Consider the following 23,959-nt stretch of genomic DNA (forward strand, 5'->3'; position numbering starts at 1 on the left):
AATCTGTTACATAGCCTACAGTCACAATGTGTTTCCTTCGTTATATCCACCAGGGATGATGATTATTCTGCATTTCGTTAAGAATATAATATAATACACTCGAATTTCTCAATGTTTTAATAAAATATATGAATAAATATACGCTACTCTAAAATGATCCACTCGCTAATTTCGCATTACGTGCATTCATACTAATGTCAATATTGCATGTTTAAAGTGTTTTCGAAAACAGCTAAATATACACGCGGAAAATGCTACTGCGTGCGGGTGATCTATTGTTGTGGACTGTGATATGCAGTCTCTTTGTCGCATAGTGATTTAAAAAATATGAATATTAATTATTGATATCCTTCAAGCTATATACTGTAAGAATCTTTTCAATGTAATTACGCGAATATTTTAAATTTTTGATAGGAATGTATTTCCATACAAAGTGGCGTATAAATTATTAATTGAAAAGTAGATAATAAACATTCATTACAGTTTTATATCGAGTCAGTAAGTTATAGAACAGTCCAATGAAAATTCTCATTCACCAACTCACCGAGTCAGCTCTGTCTTAACAAAACTTAAATGTCTTAACAAACCATTTATGATTCTTAAATCAGAAATGGTTTGTTAGCAGTAGTGTCTATTTATATATTGGTGAATCCATCGAGTTTAAGACAATTTATTCAAATACAGTTACTGAGGTCTGTAATCTAGACTCAGTAACTCACATATTAGTTTCCACTTCCTTATTTCTGTGTGTTACTCTGTTTGCTTATACTTAAGTAAAGAGAAGGGATGTCTAAAACACCTGGGAGAGATGGTTCTCGAAGTGATGCCATCTCGAGTTGGTCTTCACTTCTCAGGGTCTCCGAGGACTTCCCTTCTGTTATCCACTGCTTTTTTTGAATTGTCATTTCGGGTACTAAAATAAGTTTAGGAATACACACGAGTCATATTGGATGTTTTCATAGTATGGTGTGCATAATATAGGTAAGCGAGCACTAATGTCTGGAAAATTTAGTTTTTTTCTGTTAATGTGGATTTTTCCAGGATTAAATATTAAAACAGGGACTTGAAAGAAGAGATGAGTTAGGAAATGAGAAACGAGGTTAAATATTTTAAATGGATCATTTAATTATTAAATTTTATTATAATATTACTTATTAAATGAATCATTTAATAAGCATAATAAGCACGAAGTCTGAAGTATTGAAAGTGTTTACCATGATGGGGGAAACACTGATAATATTAAGGGCCAGTTACTTAAAAGATAATAAAAACTGAAGTATTATTAAAGAGGGATTTTAGTGTGGAATATATTTACTCGGAGAATGAACAATTAAAAATACACATGGTAATAATTTTAGAAGCAATTCGTGATAGTTATTTTAAAGCAACATTTAGGAGAAACTACCAGAGGGCTTAATATTTTGAAAGGGGATAAAAACTCAGGAAAGAAATGATAATTAGAAAGAATCTACAGTTAAATTTCAAAACAAAAAATAACTTGGATGGTATGTTAAGAAGTATTATCTGAGAAATAGTTTAGTGGAAGACATGCTAATGCCAAACGGATAAGTACTGGGGATATCTTTCATGATGTAATTCTGAAATTTATCCTACGAATAAATTTCGTAACAGACTTCGAGTCAGCTAGATAAATAAGTTCTTAAAAATATGAAAAACAAAGCTATAAAAAACGTACTGAGCTAATAAATTCAGTTATTAAGTGCGATAGATATAAGCAATATCTGGCATCAACGAAACTTAAAGATAGTAAAGAAAAATTTGAATTGCCACGAATGATCAGAAAATCTTGTCTATATATGTAGAACGTGGTTAGGATAATGTCTTTCTACATATCTATACAAGATTTTCCAAATTAGTTCATCTAGCAATTTTGAATGATCCACATGGAAGATGAATTCAATAAGTATTTCGCAAGTGTATATATCAATACTAATCAGTTAAAGGAAAAGTACTGCTGGAAGATTATGATATACCGAATGACATTATAGAGAAGAGGAAATAATTGATATCTTAAATCACTTGCCATTCGATATGGTTTGAGGTAAAGGATTGATATCTCTCCCCTGGTGGTTGAATATAACGCTTCCGATGGGACATAATATGAATTTTATATACGTATCACATTTTTACCTGTCCGATGCAAACATTAAAGTGATAATTCAAAGTTGGATTATAGCTTATTTTTATAAGAAATATAAACCAACGTGTTTAGTAAGTCATGTCGATATATAATTGTGATGGAGGGAAGAAACCGTGGTATTATGTAAAAAAAAGGCACGAAAATGTTTACAAATTTCTTTGTAAAGATTCAATTAACAAGTTCAATGTGTATGTGAACGTTTTGCACTATAACCTGGAATTTAAATGCTATTACCCTATGCGTATATTTTATCAATCCCACCTGCTCCGAGTTCGTCACCTATAGCACTTTTAGCACTCTGGTAAGCTAAGGTTAATCTAGCAGTACCTCTCTAAAGACCTAAAAACGTTTTTTAAAGTTAATTCGATCCTCCAGTAAGTGGTCTCCCATCGTAAATCATCACGTAATGAATTGACATTATACTTCACATTATGTTTTGCAGTTTGACTGTCCAAATGTCACTTCGAAAATATTGATTTGAATAGCGAGCAACTGAATTCAGTTGGCTAAGTTTAAATCTGGCGGGGAAAACGAGATTGTCTCTATTCACAAGACAATACGATGCTCTTAATGAGTTGCGTATTTAATTGGTCGATTGTTGAAGTGTATGCAAAAAAATAAACGTCGGTCTACTGGCATTTACACTCGCATGTAGACCCACACTTAACTGTCCAGGCGTTCGAAACCGAAGTCCTACGGAACAGGTCAGTTAATCCTTATTCCAGGAGTGTCTTATTGCTGTAGATCAGTGTGTGTTCACGGGGCCGGTTGCTTGTTCTGAGGGACGAAAAATCCCAGTTTCCGGGTGAAAACCCCGTCTACCTTCATATGGAACCGGTTAACTCACCTTTAGTCGAAAGAGACAAGATAGTGTTCCTTACGTCATGGATGGGAATCAAACCCAGTTCTTTTCGACCAAAGGGCTTCGTGTATAGAACTGAGATACGGAGCTCTCGGTCTACTGTATTATTCAGAAGATCGAGAGCAGCTATATATAATCGAAAGCTGATCATGTTAGCTTTCACTTGACTTGTAAGGTTTGCGCATGCCTTGTGTATGATCAGTATGAAAATTCTCTAATACGATGTTGACATTTCATTTTAACCTTTCTTTATAACTTTCTTTGGAGTTTTTGCGCACATTACAACATCAGAGAGAGTGTTAAGTCAAGTCAGATATTTTGATAACGCCAAAAGAATATTGCAGATAAACATACGAACCTGAACGTGTTGCCAAAGCCAAGAAGTACATTACGAAGATTTTTCTCGCTATTACTTGGTGTAAAGTATCATTTGCACGTTTCTGTTGACGCATATTATTGCAAACAAATTCAATAAAGACAAGCCAGCTGTGATTTGTCATCTAATCCCTACCAATATTCCGTACAAGCAAACCTAACGAAAGTTTAGATGCATTATTAATGTTGTATGAAAAAAAAAAAAACAAAAAAAAAACATGTATATATATATATATATATATATATATATATATATATATATATATATATATATATATATATATATATATATATATATATATATATATATATATATATATATATATATAATCACAAATAGTTCTTCGAAATGGATAAGTAAGTGATACTCCCTCCAACAGATAAATTTTTGATATCTTATTGCTTCAAGGAACATCAAGTTAAAAAAATAATAAATAAATAAATATGAAAGCGTAGATTATAGATTACTGTATTATCGTACACAGAAGTCCAAAACCATTATTTAGGAAACGAAGTTTAAATAAAGATATTGCAAAATCTGAATGCTGCATAATATCATCTGACGAAAAGAATTGTCACCAACAAACATTGAATTGGCTGAAAAAAAATGCAATTTTTTACTCAAATAAGATAACCATTCAAAATAAAGAATCCTTGAAATGAACGCCACTACAACAATACGCTGGCATCTTTCAGTAATGAAATTAAAACAAGAATTCTCGCTAAAAAAAAGATAGAGAGGAAAAAAAGCATTCATAATAATAAACAAAGATTAAAAAAGGCCAAGGCTTATGTTAATTATATTACTTTGAAACGTTTTGTCTGGTGTAGCCATTTCAACAGGAAAAAGTATTTCGCCGACCACTTTAATACATTAAGATATCTAAAGTGGAATTTCCCCATATTATTATTTTCTTTAGCAGAGAATCAGTTCAACGTGTAATCAACCTTAATACCGCAATGATACATGACGTTAATTTATTGAGGTTGTTTTTTTATGTAATCCTTATGTACAACGGACAAAAACAAGTAATTTTAGTAGGACGCTTTTAACGCATTACCTTTGGTATTTAAATTTAATAAAATGTAGATTATGTTGTTTCTTTTCAGTTTAGACACATTAAAATATAATTTCTTAATCTGTTCTTCCTAAATGCCTACAAATCTGTTATACAATGGATAACCATTTATATAATCTGAAGATTAGTTTAAAATATTCTCCAAAACGCTTTATAAGGCACAAACATCTCAATTATAAAGAGGGGGGGAAAGCTCTACTACATTACCTAATAACTGGAAAATATCAACCCCCCAATGCATGCTTAGTTTTTGAAGAAATCTCAAGGAAATAAATCGAAAGTGCTATCTTTATACCTGGCAGTTATCTAACATTTGAAATAAATATCCTTTTTATTTTGATTTTACAATTCCGGTGAATAAGCAAGCCAGTGAGACCTTTGCTACATTGGCTTGTTTATTCGAAGACTGGCTTGGCCAACGGTTTGTTCGTAGTAACTTCACCTTTTCAGTATTGTCATAAATTTTGGTATTTCAGTACTTGTAAGATAAGAAATATCCCCATACCGTCTCCTCAAACACCATCGGATGCAATATGTCCATCGCATTGTTGAAATAGTTGTCACTTTTTTTTTTCTGTTCTCTACGAGAACTGCAATGCTTGTATATCTGAAGAGTCAGAATTTAATCAAATTCAACAGATAAGAATCTCTTGTTTGGAAAAAAAAAATCAGAAATACAACAATGCTTGTAAAACTACAAAGGAACTGAAATCAACGAATTCTCATATATATTATATGAGAATTCGTTGATTTTAAGGCAAATGTTAACATATTTGTATGGTATTCGACTGTCACTGTTGTATCAAAACGCGTACTAAATTACATTCTCTCTGATTCATTCCAAATTTATCGGCCACAAGAGAGAGAAAACAAGTCTTTTACGCGTTCAAACGCAAATCCTTCATTAACTTATTACTGCATGTAATAATTCATTTCTTAAATAAACAATATTGAATAAAAATTAAAAATCTGAGCGTTATCATCAAACTCGTTTCTTTCTTGCTCTGACCTGCATAGGATTTCGATATTTATTTCTTCTGTGCTAATATCATCTAGGAATGTTTCCGAGAAATGAATAGATTCGAAATTTTTTTCCACTTCGCTTGGCTGGATAGTCGATATATAGCCTATTTTAAGAGTACATGGCTCCCTTGATGAAAGTTATGCCAATATAAGTTTGTCTTTTTTTTTTCTTGTGCTTTTAGATAATGTGGATTTAACTGTACACAAATGCCTGGTCCATTTGGAAAATTAGAAATGTCTAATGACATTCAGCAAAAACGGGCGACCTCCTAAGTACTGTTATTACTGCACATTAATCATAACACAGTATACGTTTATATTATCAGAGTTTAGTTTCTTTTTGAAGAAAAATTAAAATAATAGCTTCTCTTACTTTGTACTCTCTCTCTCTCTCTCTCTCTCTCTCTCTCTCTCTCTCTCTCTCTCTCTCTCTCTTTCGTTTTATTCCAAATAAAAGGCGCAGCAAGAATTAAACTAAAGACTTGTGAATAAACTCTGTTTAATCCTTCTTAGGAAGTCTCTTGGAGAATGAGAAACCTTTTAGGATAATTTCAATTTTAATCATCAGCTACATTTCTATCAGCAGTACTGTTTGGTGCACTTTCTAAGTATGGTTTGAGTTTGATTTGACTGGAATTAAAGCCGAAACCATTACCGCTATTAGCTTAGTATATGTCAATGCGTGTTCTCCGGCTAGTTTGTTTACTTTGTAGAATAAAAAGTCGAAGTTTTAGGGAGGAAGTAAGATTGCCGCCTGCTTATGATAATGACTATAATAATCCATGAATAATCCATGCTGTGCAGCAGAACTCACTACATCGTACATGAACAGAATTTGAACATTTTCTCATTTTCCACTGTATGGCATGCCACCTCTGACGTGGACAGGAACTCAAATCTTATTTCCACTTGAAATCTAATGTGAGTTTTCAAAGGGGAATTTAATCAGAGATGACGGCCCGTGAGTGTGAAGGGTTTGAATTATCCGCATAGTGAATAAAACTATTAAGTATAGACTGAGAAGGAAAATACAAGAGTCTGGGAGGAAAAAAGATGAAACTACCAAACTCTATATCAGACCGTTTAACCCAACCTTAATTTCAAAAGCGTATAATATTCCTTCACGTTCTAACGCGGATTTGAACCCAGATTTTTCCATCCGAAACGAAAGCGAATGAACTACACAGGGGCTGGTTCATTTTGTTTCCAAATTTGGAAGATATTACATACTCAAAAGAAATCAAGTGCATGATTCGTATTGTGTCATCCAAAGACAACATACCACAATTTTTAAGTCGCAGTGACCATCTCTGGTAATAAACACTGAAAATAAGAAAATGAATTATTAGAGATTAAAAAAAAAAAAAACATGAACCTCATAAACGGCGAATATTTATATTTCGACCAGTAAAATCACAGATATGAAGATGTGAAAGTTTTACAGCAGCTACCTTGCATAATTCAGGACTTGAAGGCTGAATTCCAGATGCTTGTAATAGAGCTCTAATAGCCCATTTTGCAAGGAGAAAAAATAAATCAGAATATGAAAATTATAAAGAAATCCTCGTATTGAGTATTCCAAGTATTATTTGTGCGAGCATATTTGATAAGAACCAAATACAAATCGTGGGAGAGAAACTTTGGTAAGAGAAAGAGGAGAATGGTCACGAATAGAGGTTGTTAAGGCCAGACTTTAATATAAATAGAAACCATGTAAATAAGGCAGGATCTGTATTTGCGTTTTACGGATCTGGAAAAGACATAAGATAAGGTGACAACACTACAATTTTAGGGTATAAGTGGGAAATTATACATATAAATATATAATCTATATATATACGTATTGTAAGTCAGCAATTTGAAGTGATGGATGGTTTGAGCGAACCAATTCCTTTACAGGAAGATGGCTGTGATATAAAATAAGTTCTAAGACAAGACAGTGCGCTGTCCCCACTTGTTTATTATATATGCCTATGAAGGAAAGTAAATATGAAGTCTGATACAAAAACCTCAAATTGGAGATATTAAACTCAGCTCATTATTTTATTCCGACGATGTTATATTGTCAATTAAATCCAGTAAAAGAACTGATTAACTGCAATAAATTCTTAAGAAATTCAGCAAAAAAAAGACACAGACTAAGAAAAATAGAAACGAATATAGAAACAGCAACTGTATTCTTGAGAACCCATTGAACTGGTAACATATTTCAACTATTCGGATACTATTTTTAAGTGAAGGAATTTTTGGAATGCATTTAAACCTTCATCAGTAGCCAAGCAGAAGTTATTATTATAATATCCAGAGCCGAAAGTGTGTGGTGAACTGTTAAATGTATTAAACTTTATAATCAATTTAACGCCATACAAACATTAATGACTTAACGTTTGTATGGCGCCTGTTAGTACTACTTTCAGTAGCTAATTGTTTAAATGCTCTGCTCCTTCCAAGCTACTCAAATCCATCTTTTGTTGCAAATATACTTATGGAATTGAACATACGTTTGAAAGGAGCATTGCATCTTAACAATTAGCTGCTGAAAGAATTAGGTTTTTCATCCTCTACGAGACCACCTGTCCCAACAGTAGTTTTCACGTAAATATGGATTGATCATAAATGAAAAATATCTAGCAAAAATAAACTCACCAGTAGATAAATCTTTCTGATTTTTAACAAAACAAAATAAACAGAAATCATAGAGTAATTAGAGAATATAAAGCACTATTTGTCTGTTTCACTGTTTGCTGATTTTTGTCTCGTGTTACTTTAGATATTCAAACATTAATTAAGTACATTTAGGTATTTGTAATAATGCCGTTGCTTAATTTGTATAATATTTTGTATAATACTAAACATTATTTAAAATATTAATTTTTTTGCTAATAGGTAATTGTTTCTAAACCCATTTTATGTTATTCATTGTTGCCACAATTGGCGAACTTTTTTTCCCATTACCTCAGTTGTTTTAACATCTTCCTTTTTTCCCATAGCAACTACGTTTGATGGGAACCAGCTGAACATTACTCGAGTGAGTAGGTTACACATGGGTGCTTACCTCTGTATTGCTTCCAATGGAGTTCCACCTTCTGTGAGCAGGCGAATAATTTTACACGTCAATTGTAAGTACCGAGGCGTCTTTTTAATTTAGCTGTTTTTTGTTATTAATGAAAACTGTGTGTGTGTGTGTGTGTGTGTGTGTGTGTGTGTGTGTGTGTGTGTGTGTGTGTGTGTGTGTGTGTGTGTGTGTGTGTGTGTGTGAGTGATTTATTCTTATTATTGTAAAGTGTGTGCGATTTATTCTTATTATTGTAAACTGTAATAAATAAACTACTGATCATAATATCAGTAAGGATAGTTCCCATAGTTAATTAATTATATGTTTAGTAGGAAATGGGATCAAAGGCTTTTTTTAGGTATAATATTATGGTATGGTACCTACAAAAGAAATTATATAACGGTGATCAATGATAAAGTGGATCGCTTTTAGTCGGACATCTATGTCGCGCGCCCTAGAATACATGGATTCTGGTCCACTCGCATGCAACAACAACAAGATAACACACAATCAACAGACCAAAGTAGACAATCAGACATTAATTTAGAACATCTGTCATGTGTTTAAATGTATTCATTTAGAACAGCTTCTGATACAGTTTGGACATTACTAACCTTTTTTCGGTAGATGATGTTTTCATACATAAGTCTGAAATCTGTCATTCTATACTCCGTGGGTGTACTAAAATCTGGCACTCTGCTATAAAGACCAAACACGGACATTTTTTGCGCTTCGAAACTACATTTCTCCAGTAATGTAGTTTCAAAGCAATCGACGAAAATCATCTTTTACTAAAGACATTCGCCTACATAAGGTGGAATTCCAATTCAACTACCTGTTGGCGTAAGGGTTGAGATGCTATACACTGGAACAGTTTTTCTCCTGTTATTGATAATTGTTAAATCACCAGCACCACGTTAACCAGTTTCAAAAGACGATTTTGATTTTTCTCCTGGTTTTCTTGAAAAACAAACACGAACACATTTTTGCAGCGATATATTTAGAACAACATGGAAATTTGATCACCAGTACAGTTTAAACCATTTTCTTGTTAGATGGACTAACGTGCCCAAGTTGAAGTTCGAAATAATAACGATGAAGTAAACTATTAAAACAATTATTACGAAATCTGGTCAAGATCTGTCCAGTTAATGTATACACCAACAAGTCTCTTAAAATAGTCTGAAACCACATCTTGTTCAGAATATATTCATTGTTCTCGGCTTGCTTTTCTATTGGCTTGAAACGTCATTAAATGGCGTGCTTTCGTTAAATTCTTAAAAGTTCATTATATTTTTTAAATTCTCCCTTCTGCGTACAACGTGTCCGTGTCATGAAATATTTTGCTTGAAGTTTTGCAGTTGTAGAAAAGTCGCACTTTTGACTGTTACGGAAATCGGTTCTCTATTGATATACCACGTTTAGGTGAAAATTACAGCGAGAAGACAGGATTCTGTCTAGATAACATTAGCTTTCGTGGTAGTCAAACAAATCTCTGTATAAAACTGTTGCTTATCATTGACTGTGTGTCTGTGATAACACTGCAATGCAACAATGGAACAAATATAAGTAATATCCCTTTGGTATTGCCAAGCCCATCATGTCTGGTTATAACAAGGCTTCTGTAGCACTGGAGGAAGGATTAATTACGAGTACCTTGGCTTTAAAAAAAAAAAAACGCCTGAATTCACATTTCCTCTCGGATATGAGGAACATTTATAAGTGGTTTTGACACGTGAAGGTGAGTTATTCATGTCGTACCGAAGTAACAGGGTTTGTCTCTACAGTGAGTCGAAGATTCCCCTTTCCCCTTCCTTAAACCACTGCGACTGGAGAACACACGTACATACAATTTACGGTTATGATATATATATATACTCACTTCATAGTCTTGGTTCCAGGCAGTGGTGTTTCCATTTCGCTGCAGTAACTAGGAGGGACATTTTCCATCACCAAATGCTATTTACATTCATATATTTCGTTGTCATCTTACAATTTTAAAAAAAAGCGTAATGCAAACACGTTGTTACCCATTTTCAGACATTTCTAAACCCTACGCGCTGTTATAACCTATTGACTTACTACGCTGAGCTCGAATGACTGAAGATCAATAACACTGAGACGCAGCCTTCCTTCTCCACACACACACACACAGCTACTAACTTGTCCAGCAAGCTTGCTAATGCCTGCGCCATTTCACCAGGTATTGTGACATACCGGAGAAACAAAGTAAGTTCTGGTTACTTTAGACCCGGCTAACACCCGTTAATTCATTATTGGTAGCTGTTACATTTCAACTGCGTTTTTAAAGTAAGTGCTATATATATTGTGCTTAGAATCATGTACACGATAAGTGCGAGATTCCACTTGCACTGCTCATAAAAGGTCATCATTCAGTTTTTTTTTTTTATTATTATGATTCGAAAAGAATTTTTTCTTTAGAAATCTAAATATACTCCTTACATGGCACGGACAACAAACAGTACCAAATAATCATGGTTGCTTCCACAATAACACCCTAATTTTTAAATGGGTAAATTGCATTTGAGTATTTTGAGGCTTGACAGTCAAAAATATTAAACGAAAAAGTCGTTTTTATATTGAGAATTACAAGTATGAAAGTGACAACACAAATGGAAATAAACTGAGATTTTTCTAATATAGTCATGGGTTACTCCATGACATACGTTGTATAGAACAACTATTAGCCATATTATAGACTCGATAATAGAAATATGGATATTTTAAATATTTGCTAATCATTAGAGCATTTGTTCATTGTATTCCAAAGCAATGTTAACAGAAGTACTGGAGAATTCGGAAGAAGGAATAAAGATTGGAGGTAGACAGATATTTGCAATAAGATACAAAGATGACAAAGTATTATTATCAAATACTGAAACAGGACCACAACTGTTGAACAGAATACTAGAATCCTGTATCAATTATGGAATGAAAATTAACATAAGACAAACAAAGGTAATGAAAATAGCAAGGAAAGAGGCAAATATGGATATCAGAATAAATGGAGAAAAATTGAATTAAGTAAAGACATTTCAATATCTTTAACTTTAGCGATGGGAAGAGGTGCCATTAATAGAAAATGGAATTTATTCAGAAGTAAATTTGACAGAAACCTAAAGAAAAGACTAATAAAATGTTGTGTGGAGTGTTTCCCCTCTATGCAGCTGAAACTCGGACATTGAAGAAAGAAGAAAGTAAGATTTAGGAAAGCTTTGAGATGTGGATTTGGAGAAGGATGGAAAAAATGAAATGGACAGATAAAATAACTAATGAAGAGGTCTTAAAAAGAGTAGAAGAAGAAAGACGTCTGTTAAAGAAGATAAAAAGAAGAAAGGGAAACTGGATCGGACATATTCTGAGAGGGAATGGAATCATCAGAGATGCCATCGAAGAAAAAATAGATTGAAAAAGACCCAGAGGAAGAGTAAGGAAAACAATGCTAGATAACATGCTGAATGGAGAGAGGTAATTTATGATATTGGTATCTGTTTATTAATAAATGAGTTGTGAATTCGTGATCTTTATTACCTTTTAATTTGTAAAATAAATTGTTTTAGACCAAACTTAAAATTAATCCTGTTTATACGTGGTGGAATATTGCACTACATTTATTTATCTTCCCGATGGCTTTCTTGTTTTGAGTTTTAAATGGAGCAATATACCTGAAATAAATTAACAGCTAATTTCCAACTGACCAAATGCTGGAGATTAAAACCTGTGCTGTTAATACAGTCTGCAAATACAAATCTGTTTTGCAAATAGAAAATGCGTTAATGTTATAAAAGACAATCCATTGAGCTTACATTCGCAAAAGCAAAGAACTTGATGCAGTTCCTAACTGAATAAGTTTTAGCTATTGAAACCGAAGAGCTGATGTGCAAATTAAACTGTTTAAGATGGCCTGTTTAGTTTTCTCCCATGTTGATTTGTGCTCGTTTAATTTTGAAACGAACTGCCAGTAAGTCTTCGATATACTTTGCTTGTAATCTACAAAATCAACATAGTTTTCCTTTATTATATCGCTACGGATTCACAAACATTTTGAAAACTATTCATATACCAATGTCATTTAAGTTTAATAACCTTCATCTTGGGAGTTTTATCGTTAATATACATGAAAATCTAAATTTATATTGAAATCATTAAAAGAAAGGATATTGGATATCCATTGTTACTTTGCAGTGAAATAGGGGGAAAAATTGCTTATAAAATCCGAAAAATATCAGCTGTTAAACAATTTAAGAGAACTTATAACATGAGTTGCTTTTATAGTAATCGACTTAAAAGACCAAGTATAGGAAATATACTGGATATATCACTGATAAATTTTGTGACAAATGTCTGAATTGTCCTGTTCTCAAAAGGCAAAATTTAACTTCCTTGTTAACTTCCTTTTATAATATAAAAATAAGTAATTTGTTATCTTCCTTTTGAATAATTTTGGTAGGATAAACTGAAGCCTTTCTCTTCGATATTCTATGACAATGGTTTATCCTTAAAACATTCAAGAATGATCATCAGATACAGATGCCATTATTACCTTTGTTATTACCAAGAATACAATGTTTATGAATACTATCGCAGTGTTTTCGCATTATTTATCCCTAGTATTAGTCCTTTTTTTTTCCTCTATGAGAAATTTAGTATTCTGGTTGCTGAGAATTTTGGACCTGGAGCAGCAAGCATTAGACACTCAGATATTGAAGTTTATAAAGCAGATTCACTGCTAATCAAGCTCATATAATGCCAGTAATATCGTGAATCACGTATAGTTACGATGACCATACGTCCTTTAAGAGGACAGTCCTTTATTTTGACATTGCTTCATTTAAAGTTATGTCACAAGTGAAAAGATCGAAGAATGACGACAAAATGACAAGTCCTGCCAACGTAGATGGGTTGACATTTTTAAATATTTCACAGATAAACATGTATCTTTTAAAAACATTTTAAAAATCGTTGAATTTTACTTATATCTCCCTGGATCGAATACCCTCACTGAATGAGTATTTTCTTTAGTAAAAAAATGTGGACCAGTGAAAAAAAAACCAATTACAAATCGAAACATTGAAAGCATGCATTTATACCAAATGGAACTTTGACACGAATCGTATACAGTTTTGTGAATGTTTAAAACACAAACCTGATTTATTAAAAAAAAGTTCATTCTTGTGAAAAGTATCAAAATTAATTTTTAAAGTAATAATATGATTGTTTAAAATGCCAGCTATATACTTATATTTTATAATAAATGTTATAAAGCTTTTAGTTTTAGTGAAACAAATAAACGCGACCTGCTTTTTTTTTATTATGAAACAATTTCTGATTTGTCCTTTATTTTCTCCAAACAAATATGTTCACTGTACGTATAGTAGTGGATGATGAAGTGTACTGCATAATTTGATATGATTCTCTTTCCAATAATTAACTAAACGTCTTTGAAATATATCTTGAATCAATAGCGTCAGCAAAAAGTTCCGAAAATTCTACTCTCGGGATACTAAATTCAGGACTGACCAAAGGGTTTAAAGCAAACAGTTCTGAGCATATTTTTAAACAGACACATAAGTATCGTGTGTATAACGAATCTTATCGTCGTAATGCGAAATGATGGTGAAATTTGACCGTAAACATAAATCAGAAGTAAACTTGAAAGGTGTTAGCGAAAAGGTTGAATCTCTCTCTTCAAAGAAACGCAGAATACGTAACACGATGCGAAGATCATATTGGTGACCAAACATGAAAGCTAATTGGTGTAGAATGTGAAGAGATCACCATGCTGAACATTCTTGTAACCAAATGGGAACAGTAGGCTATGATTTATGCAGTAAGCAAACATTAGATTGAACAGTGGGTCCATTGAAATGAACACAACCACTGTTCTATCCATTTCTTTAGTAAAGAAAATAAGCATTTGCTATCAGACTTATTTTATGATCTAGATAATGATGATGCGTAGTGATGGACACACTTTATTACATTTATACCATTAAATTCTTAGAAGAAACATTTCTAAGAATTTTATCTTTTTTTTAATCTCTGAATAAATCATAATTATTCATTAGAAACATGTCTATGAAGTTCATGAATCCTGAATGTTGAATACGTCATTCACTTGATGTTTTCATGTGAAAATCGTTAAGCCTACTGATAACCGGTATCAAAGTCATACTAAAAGAGCATCAAAAATATTCACGGTTCATTCTTGCTACAAAATCTGTTTATCAGGTATTTTGCTGATAAGCATTTTCACCTGAAATGTCGACAGGATTCTCTTCTCTATCTAGAGAGAGAGAAGGAAATAATTTTAGTGAATTCCAGAAATGTTCTTCTCTTATCACTGTATGCCCTCAGGGAATGTGTTGTATGGAAGAGGAAGGGAAGTGTTTGATGTTTCAGATCATACATAGTGACTCGGATATTCATCTCAATTTGACTGAAGCAGGGCAGAACGATTCTTGTGACACGCGTTTTACTTCGCTGTCTTCTGAAGTTGATATTCGCCACGTATTTCGACATCTGCTGTCTGCTGCTCTGAGAATTGAGTTGTGCTTGTGAGCACCGCTGGGAATTTTCTTCGTGCTGATCTTACAGGTACAGAAACGAGCTGGAAAAACAAAGAAAACGAATAAAAGATTGTGATTTACCATCCTGGAGATTAGTGCGAACATTTTTTTTTCTTTTTTCACATTCGCACGAGAGAAGTTTTTCTTCTAATGTCGATACACAAATATCCTTCCAGTGACACCCTAATTCGGATATGACTTAAGAGTAATTATGTCCTTAAATATCTTTAAAAATGCGCTGTATCATATCTTTAGTTGCAAATACATAAATATGATTTTATTGACTGAAAATCATTCAGTGTAGAATCTTAATAGGGTTAACCGTATATCTGCATTCCATGGATAACAATGTAACATAACGAGATAGTTAGTACTTACGTCTATTTAGAAAATATGCATCACAAGAAACTAAAAACATAAGATGTAAAATATAAAACTACTTTACATGGTTCAGATCTTTGACTCAATTAAATGCAATCATTAACCTTAGTTTGATGATCTAAACACTTTTGCAGAAGAGAACCCAGGGGCTTCCTTGAGTGTCAAGTCTTCAAAATTCGAGTCATCAGAATTCAAGGAGAACCGGCCTACCAGTCCGGAACTCGGGGGGGGGGGGCGTAGGCGTCAGGCGGGCAGAGCCCTCCTAGTAAACTATAAAATGTTATTACATTGTTATAATGCTTCCAAGCTGATGATTACATAGATATTTATTTAATAAGTCGGTTATTGATTTAATCTTATGTTGTATAATTGTTTTACAATTGATAATTGGTTTGTGTTCATGAAAGAAAAGTAAGCAATACGTCCATTCGTTACAGAGGAAGTCTAGTATTAATAGGCTCATGCGCAGTACATCCGTAGTGTATCAGAATAATAGCGATTGCTGTAAACCAATTTTCTTACTTTATATTTTATCAGGAAGATACGTTCGCATTGCAACAACACACACAAAAATGCAAGCAAGAAAACAAATACATGGAATCATCAAATATGCTTGCATGTTAGGCAAGTTTTTCTTGGTTATTGGATGGAAGTGAACATTGTTGGCCTAACAAAGAACTATACCTGTTGTTTACATTATATCCAACAAATAAGCAATTTGTTTTATTTTCCGTGACTGTTTTCTAGCTTAAAAATAAAATATAAAAACTATCCGGCGAATCTATCTTATCTTTAGAATTGAAAGGGAATAATATAACTCTTCAATTGTAAGAGCTAAGAAATTGATTATCTTTCATTCTTTTCTTCTAGCTAACACTTAAAATAAAAAGGCTAACTGATGAAGATACGCGTTGGGGGGGGGGGGGGGGACGAGATTATAAAAAAAAAGGGAACTTTTTTTGTAATGGAGAGTTTTTCGCAAGCTGACAAGGCAATATTACAAATTAAAAGGATTTTTAACATTTTCAAACGTGTTTTCTGTACACTAAAATAGGGAAGAAATTATAAATATTTACCAATATGCCAGAGTGTTACGTTTTAATTAAAAAAAGTGACATTGTGGCATGTTTAGGAAGAATGTGAAGTGCGACACCAGAATAACAAAAATTCTGAAAAAAAATTTAGCGTCATCTTTTCAATGTTAAAGGCTGAATTCAAATTAAATATTGGATAAGATTTCTAATCTAATCGATGACGTCATTCCTAATACATCGATCGATACTTCTGAAGCTCTCTTTTTTATGGGTTTTTTTTTTTTTTAGAACTTGTAGTTTCTTAAATGAGGCCTTTTACGTTTCCCAAATATATAGTTTTATGTATATTTAGTTTAGTTTTCATGTCACTGAAGCGAGATGATGAAAGAGTTAGTCATGCGCGAATACAAAAACATCATGGAAAAACGCGAAATGGTTGCCTGATCTTCAACTCCTTCCTTCACTTCTCCCAGGAAATTATCTGCAACCTTCGTGAGCAAGGAAAAACCAATAGTTACCCTTCTTTCAACCACTTCGACTTTGTTTTAAAATATAGTTTTTCAATGACACTGCGAGGCAATAAAAGACTTAAAATGACAAAGAAAGTACGCAGCAATTCTGTTTCTCCTTTTTACTGCCACCCACTCCCATCTGCCAGCAAATAAAAAAAATAAATAAAACAAAGACTTCTTCCCTACTCCACTAACTGTAAATTAATCTTGTGAAGAAAAATCTCTTTCAGTCTGGTACAACTTTGGTATTTTATTTTTTTATTTTTCCATCTGGTGTTTCTTTATAGTTCCTCCCGTGATGTGGATTCCTAACCAGCTAGTTGGAGCGCCAATAGGAAAGGATGTAACTCTGGATTGTCACACGGAAGCCTACCCTGTCTCCATCAATTATTGGGCCAAGGAAGGAGGTGACATGATTGTGTCCGGAGAAAAGTTTGAGACAGGGAATAAAGAAAAAGTATACAAGATTCATATGAAATTAACTATTAGGACATTACAAGAACAAGACTTTGGCACGTATAAATGTGCCGCCGAAAACTCCTTGGGATCAACGGAAGGATGGATTCGTCTTTATGGTAAGGAAAAGGCAAAAGGTTGCATCACGATCTCTATGTATCATTTTAAGTATATAAACAGCAATATAAAATATTGTTATGAAATCTTTATAGAGTTTAAACGAATTACTTTATTAGCAAAATAAAATATTTAAGTGTTTTATTTTCTAATTGTTGTAAATATGTGCTTCTTATAGACCTTTATAATTTATGTATTTATATCTATATACACTGCTCAAAACAATTAGAGGTATATTTTAGATTCTGTCCTATAATTATGACTATTGGGTACTTTATACATGAATAAATATTTCTTACTTATGGATAGGATGTAACTGATGAGTTATTGTTTACATAGTCGATATTTATTACAAATTTAACAAATTATATATTTTAGCGTGAAATAATTTTAACAAGAAAAGCAACCAGAATAGCTGAAAACGCTTTTGTTAATTTTTAATAGGGCGTATGGTCTCCATTAACAGCCAAACCAGCCGTACATCTTGATTGCATGGACCGGATAAGATGATCCAAACACTTCTTGTGGGATATTTCCCTTCTTCTGTGAGAGCAATTTTGAGCTCTTGATCGTGGTGGCACCAGTCGAGCAGAAACGCACCTACCTAAAGCATTCCAGGCATGTTCGATTCGATTGGCAAGTAATGACAAATACTGATCGTCTCCTGAAGTTGTTGTTGATGGGCGACCTTGATCTTTTCTTCGGCAAAACATTTCCCGTCTCCAGAAAGCGATTCCAGAGTTGCGAAATTACCCTTTGAGATACACGACACGTTTGAGCGACAACTTGCTGCTTTTGTCCAGCTTCTAATCGACCAATGGCTGGCCAAGCCATGGATACCTAGAGCTCTGCTATTTTTAACAAAATAATGGGTGGTAGGTAGGTGACACAAGTTTACAATTGAAGTGCTAATTATGCACTGTGGAAGTGCATAATTAGCACTTCAATTGTAAACGCTTTTATACCCCCCACCACCTGCTAATATAGTCCTAGTATACGGCTAAGACACGTTTCGACAAGTCCTAACATGATTTTGTACGCAGTTGCGCATTCTACACTGTTGTATATTAAGAATATTTTAAAATAAATGTATTAAATTTGTAAATTATTTTTATAACTTTATAATTTACAAGAAAACCAAAAAATCCCCTAATTGTTTTGAGCAGTATTTATCACTAATAAAAATACGCGCAGATGCATCTTTATTTATAGCAATTGTATATGCAGCTGGTGAGTCAAACCACGGGGTCACACTTTAAGTCTCAAGGATTATTAAATAAGTAGCCCATCGCCCTCATTTGTTTATCTTCTTAAAGCAATTCAATCCACTAAAGGTACAAATATAATATAGTAGCGCATTAGTGTTTGGACAGATTTACACAGCGCTGATTTTTCTTTAAACAATGTGAGAAATGCTGATACAGGAACAAGTCGAACAAATAAAGAGGGATAGCTAATACTCAAAGATCTGCGAGGGAACAGTGCTTAGTAGTAGTTTTTAAAGTTCTATAGAGGAGTGATAAAATGAATCCAGGCCTGTTCCAGTCGTTAGGATACCCCAAAATTCAAATTTCTAAGAAGACAGGAAGATGTGGAAATTTAAACGAAGACAAAAAAAAAATTAAATTAAATTAAAAAAATACTAGGTGTTTACAAGATGGTTAGCGGTGTATGATTATTTTAAAAGAAGTTCGAAGATAATGTTATTTCGAGAAGGAAATGATCTTTTTATTTCAGTACCGCCAGAAGATGATTACGAAGTCTTGGAAATGGATTTTTATTCTGAAAGTTTTAGAATAATCCTACCTGCGAAAGACAATTTTTCTTGGGTTGACATATCACCGAAGAGACACATTTTGGTGCTCGTAGGCGGCTATCTTTGAGATTTTGCGATGTCATCATCATCAAAATCCCCGTAGAACTCAGGTTGAGTTCTAGGGGGATTTAAAACGTTCTAGAGGGAGTGAAATCTTAATTTTTCAATGCTTGTCAGTACTTTTGAAACATTATAGGATTATCTTTTCGAATAAGCGAAATACTTTTATAATTAAAGTTATGAATGTATTTGAAATAATTTAAATCCAGAAGACAAAGACTGCACAGTGGAATAAAGATGTCCTAAGATGACATAAGCGTCCATCACCTTCAGTAACTAGAAATAGATCACACAGTGACTAGGACATCAAAAGAATGGACGAGAGTGCTCTTTACATCCAACCGAACGCTTAAGAAATGTTAAAAACAAGTCTAAGTTGAGAAAATATTATCCAATACGTTCGCTGTCTGTTTCAAGATTTTTGGCAGTCATAGCTATGCAGAATGGTACATAAAATCGGGAATCGAGTGTGTTTTTCATCTACCAACTACTTTGATTATTCCCATTTGAATATCGAAGAAAGAGCCACTTCATTTTGGTGATGTAAATTATATATGTACGTTTATATAGAAACTTCCAAAGTTTGACCAGAGAGCTTATGAGAATCGAATCCTCGATATTGGAGTTGCCTTGGCTTTTACTACTTATAAGACACGAGCGTTGCCTAAGCGTCCGTAAAGATCACTGAAACTTTATTAAAATGCACTAACAAAAGACGACTATACGAAAACGTTTGGCAGCGTTCGTGTCTTTTAAGTAGTGCAAGCTAGAGCAATCCAATGTCGAGGATTGTATTCTCATAAACACCCTCTTCAAAATTTCGAAACCTCCGACAAATTTGGCTTTAAAATACTATAAGAAGCCAAAAGGCTATTTTACCGGCGACATAAGTTAAGTTTAAGGGAGATGGTAAATCTCGTATTTTTCTACAGCCGGGTACGAAACGGATCGAAATCCTACAGTTTCATGCCGAAAAAACTATCGGCGAGCCCAAGTGTAAGTAATCACTTGGGTAGTACAACACCAGGGCAACTCGGAGCAAAGGTGGAGCAAGATCCGTCACTGTCCTTAATATTATCTCATAATGTAAAACGCAGCTCCTAGGAAATGTGTTACTGTTTTACATTATGAGAAGAGGTCACTACCCAGACCGGTTTCAACCCTTTTTGAATGTAAAAGTGAAACGGGCTCTAATAATAAGACGATCCCGAAAGATCGCCCAACTCTGCGTTGTTCCACTCAATGATAGGCTCACCCCGTCACCGAGAAGAACTTCTCAGTATTGGCTCTACCCAGTGGCAGGCTCACCCCACCACCAAGCAGAGCCATAATCTCAACAGTGGCCCCACTCAGAGACAGGCAAAAACCTATCCCCAAGCAAAGCCTCACGGAGCTGCCCACCGGTTTCAACCTTTTTTTGAGGTCTCCTCAGTGAGTAGCTAGACCTGGAATATCAAGGTTTTAAGTGAACCGACCTTACATATACCTCTACTAACGAATGGCTAAACTGGTGTACTTATATATTGTTATTACTACTATAAGAAGCCAAAAGTCTATTTTACCGGTGACATAAGTTAAGTTTAAGGAAGATGGTAAATCCCGTATTATTCTACAGCCGGGTACGCGAAACTCGGATCGAAATCCTAGAGTTTCATGCCGAAAAAAACTATCGGCGAGCCCAAGTGTAAGTAATCACTTGGGTAGTACAACACCAGGCCAACTCGGAGCTGGGTAGTGACCTCTTCTCCTAATGTAAAGCAGTAATACATCTCCTAGGAGCTGCATTTTACATTATGAGAGAATATTAAGGACAGTGACGGAGCTTGCTCCGAGTTGCCCTGGTGTTGTACTACCCAAGTGATTACTTACACTTGGGCTCGCCGATAGTTTTTTTTGGCATCAAAAAAAATATTCTCTTCCATCTTGTACCATAAAACTTCGGCTTCAGTTGAATTACTCTCATTTTTGATAGCATTCAAACCCAGCCCTTTCCAATCAAAGGTCGTATTCTATTCAGTTCTTTCGCATTTTGTTTTCTTTACTCATATATCAAAGTTTTAGGCAAAACACTATGCCGTCTGGAGAAAAACTTCAAATGCTTTGATACGGCTGGTTCGAGTTCTTTAAATAGTTTGAGCATCCGTGGCTTCATTTTGAACGATGACCTTTGGATAGAAAGACTTGGATTTGAATTCCGTCTATTACACGAAGCACTTTTTCAAATGAAGGTGAGTAAGCCCATCTCATACTGGAGTAGCAAGATATTTCCTCACGAATACACGCACATCATCAAGAAAAACACACACACAACATATAAACATAAGAGACTACAGAAATAAGGATAAACTACCCTTTTTCGTCAGATTTGGTTTCGAAAGACTGCATGGTAATATACTGTATATTTGTTGTGTGGAAGACTAATCCTGATCTGTTTTCCCAACATCCTTTATATGTTCAGATATGTGTATCTCTCCTGACTTTCCCATTTGGCCTACAGAGCAAATGCCGCAAGGAAAGCTACTTCATATCAACCTAAGCAAGTTGTGCTTCTTTTTTCTAGTTATTTGGCTATAAATTTTCATAGAATACAAATAATTGAACAAAGTTTATTGCGTTACATTCATGATTAAATTATCTTTCCATTGATAACAAATCCCGAAAGACTGATTCTTCATTTCTAAATACGAAAAATAAGGATGTATTTAATATTTTACTATTGAAAAAATAACTCGCTGATGTTATTTTTTTTTCATTTCAGAGATAGCTCCACCAACCAGTGAGCCAACCAAAGATACATCAGCCATTAGAAGACAAAGCATCGAAGGTAAGGTTGTTAAACACAGAATTCTGAAGAGTTTACATATATTAATAAACTATTCGATATTTTGGGTCATGTTATTATAATACTATTACAGTTTACTAATGTCTTCTTCAAGGAAGAAGACATTAACTTTTAAAATGTCTTAGTTCATTCACTATGTTTATTTTCCATTTACTTCAGCACAACAAACAATAGTTTTTTTTTCTGTGCTGTTGAGAAAGAGTTATCTTTTTCTATGTTCATTTTAATTAAATACGTAACTATAGTTACTATCATAGTGAAATAAAAATAGATAACTATAGTTACTTGTTAACTATTTCCATTTTCCATCTAGTTCAGCCTTACGTAAAGAATTCATCTCCTAAATTTCTTTCTGTTATTAAAAACTTCTTTTACAAGCAGTTCTAGTATGAAAATATAAAGGAAACAAAATTTTTTCAACAAAAAATAACTGTTTATGGTAGAAATATAAAATGATCTTAGAGGTTAAGGGTTGAGTAAAGATAAACTTGTGGTAGCGTGAAATTTCTCAACAAGAAAGCACAATATAGTTTTCTTCCGTAGCTCGTCGGATATGGAAGATCTTGCGTTCACTTCTCCCCACCGAAGTAATCCATCAAATGTCAGAAATGACGGTAAAACTTCTCAAGAAATTTGCCTTCCGTTGTACGTTCAAGTCGCTGCTGGAATTGGAAGATAAGAATGTTAATGTCCAAAATCTCGTAACGCTTTTAGTGGAAAGGTGTGTTAAAGGAAAAGAGAGAGAGAGAGAGCGGGAACAAAAAAAAAGATATGACGATAGTTTTCACGATAAGGAATTACTGAGATCTGATGATGGTAAGAAATTCGATAACTTTCTTTTAGGGGAAGAGAGAGATTTCCATCACTTCTAATATTAAAGCAAAATTAAGAAGAGATGATGAGCGCCAGACTTTTTGAAGCGACAGTGATGAAAGGTTGGGAAGAAATATGGAGGAGAAAGAAGTGGGGATCGTTAGAGGTGGGTGAAGAGATAAAAAAAAAACTGCCTTCGATTGCTTGAGGAGGCGAAAAGCGGAAGAGATGGAAAAGGAATTATAAATCGGAAACTTCTTTTTTGTTGGTTCTTTTTTCGGGTATATCAGAGATCGAGACAAAAAAGTTGAGATGTATTTAAGATGATAAAGAGCCGTCTTTGAGGAAAAAAAAGAAGTGACTCTTGTAATATAATGCTGAAGCGATGACGTACAGTAGACTATCGATAATTGAAATGTATCCGTGCATTTTTATTGGCTGAGGGATATCGGTGGTTTTAATTAAAGTCGCTGTAATAATGGAGACAGGAATATTTTCAGACATACACACCTGTGTGAAGAACAGTAGCAAAAAAAGTTGCACAAATGACAAATCGTTATAGTTATATCCACCATTAAAATAAATATCCTGGTTATAAAAAAAGTCACACAGAGAGAGAGAGATTTAGGAATTATGATCTACTGTTTAAGTTACAGTAAGAATCCAATGTCTGATATATACGAGTATATATCAGACATTGAATACTGAAACAATATTGAATAAAAAGTTTTTCTTTTGTTGTTGTTGTTTCATTATAATCATCAAAATTTTGATGCTTGCCGT

At 33.7% G+C, this 23,959-nt stretch overlaps 1 protein-coding gene across 2 annotated transcripts in view; it reads left to right on the plus strand.

Moving 5' to 3' along the window:
* Positions 1 to 23,959, plus strand: part of LOC150098186 (lachesin-like) — a 426,324-nt gene that overhangs the window by 369,172 nt on the left and 33,193 nt on the right. For both annotated transcript variants that reach the window (XM_090406556.1, XM_090406555.1), the window contains exons 5-7: positions 8,491 to 8,619; positions 17,360 to 17,647; positions 22,280 to 22,345. In XM_090406556.1, the coding sequence (XP_090262682.1) occupies positions 8,491 to 8,619; positions 17,360 to 17,647; positions 22,280 to 22,345 (483 nt within the window). The remainder of the gene's footprint in view (positions 1 to 8,490; positions 8,620 to 17,359; positions 17,648 to 22,279; positions 22,346 to 23,959) is intronic.

Source organism: Typopeltis vanoorti, chromosome 16 (assembly GCF_054136105.1).
Source record: "Typopeltis vanoorti isolate ZY-2024b chromosome 16, IOZ_Tvanoo_1.0, whole genome shotgun sequence".
Taxonomy (NCBI): Eukaryota; Metazoa; Arthropoda; class Arachnida; order Uropygi; family Thelyphonidae; genus Typopeltis; species Typopeltis vanoorti.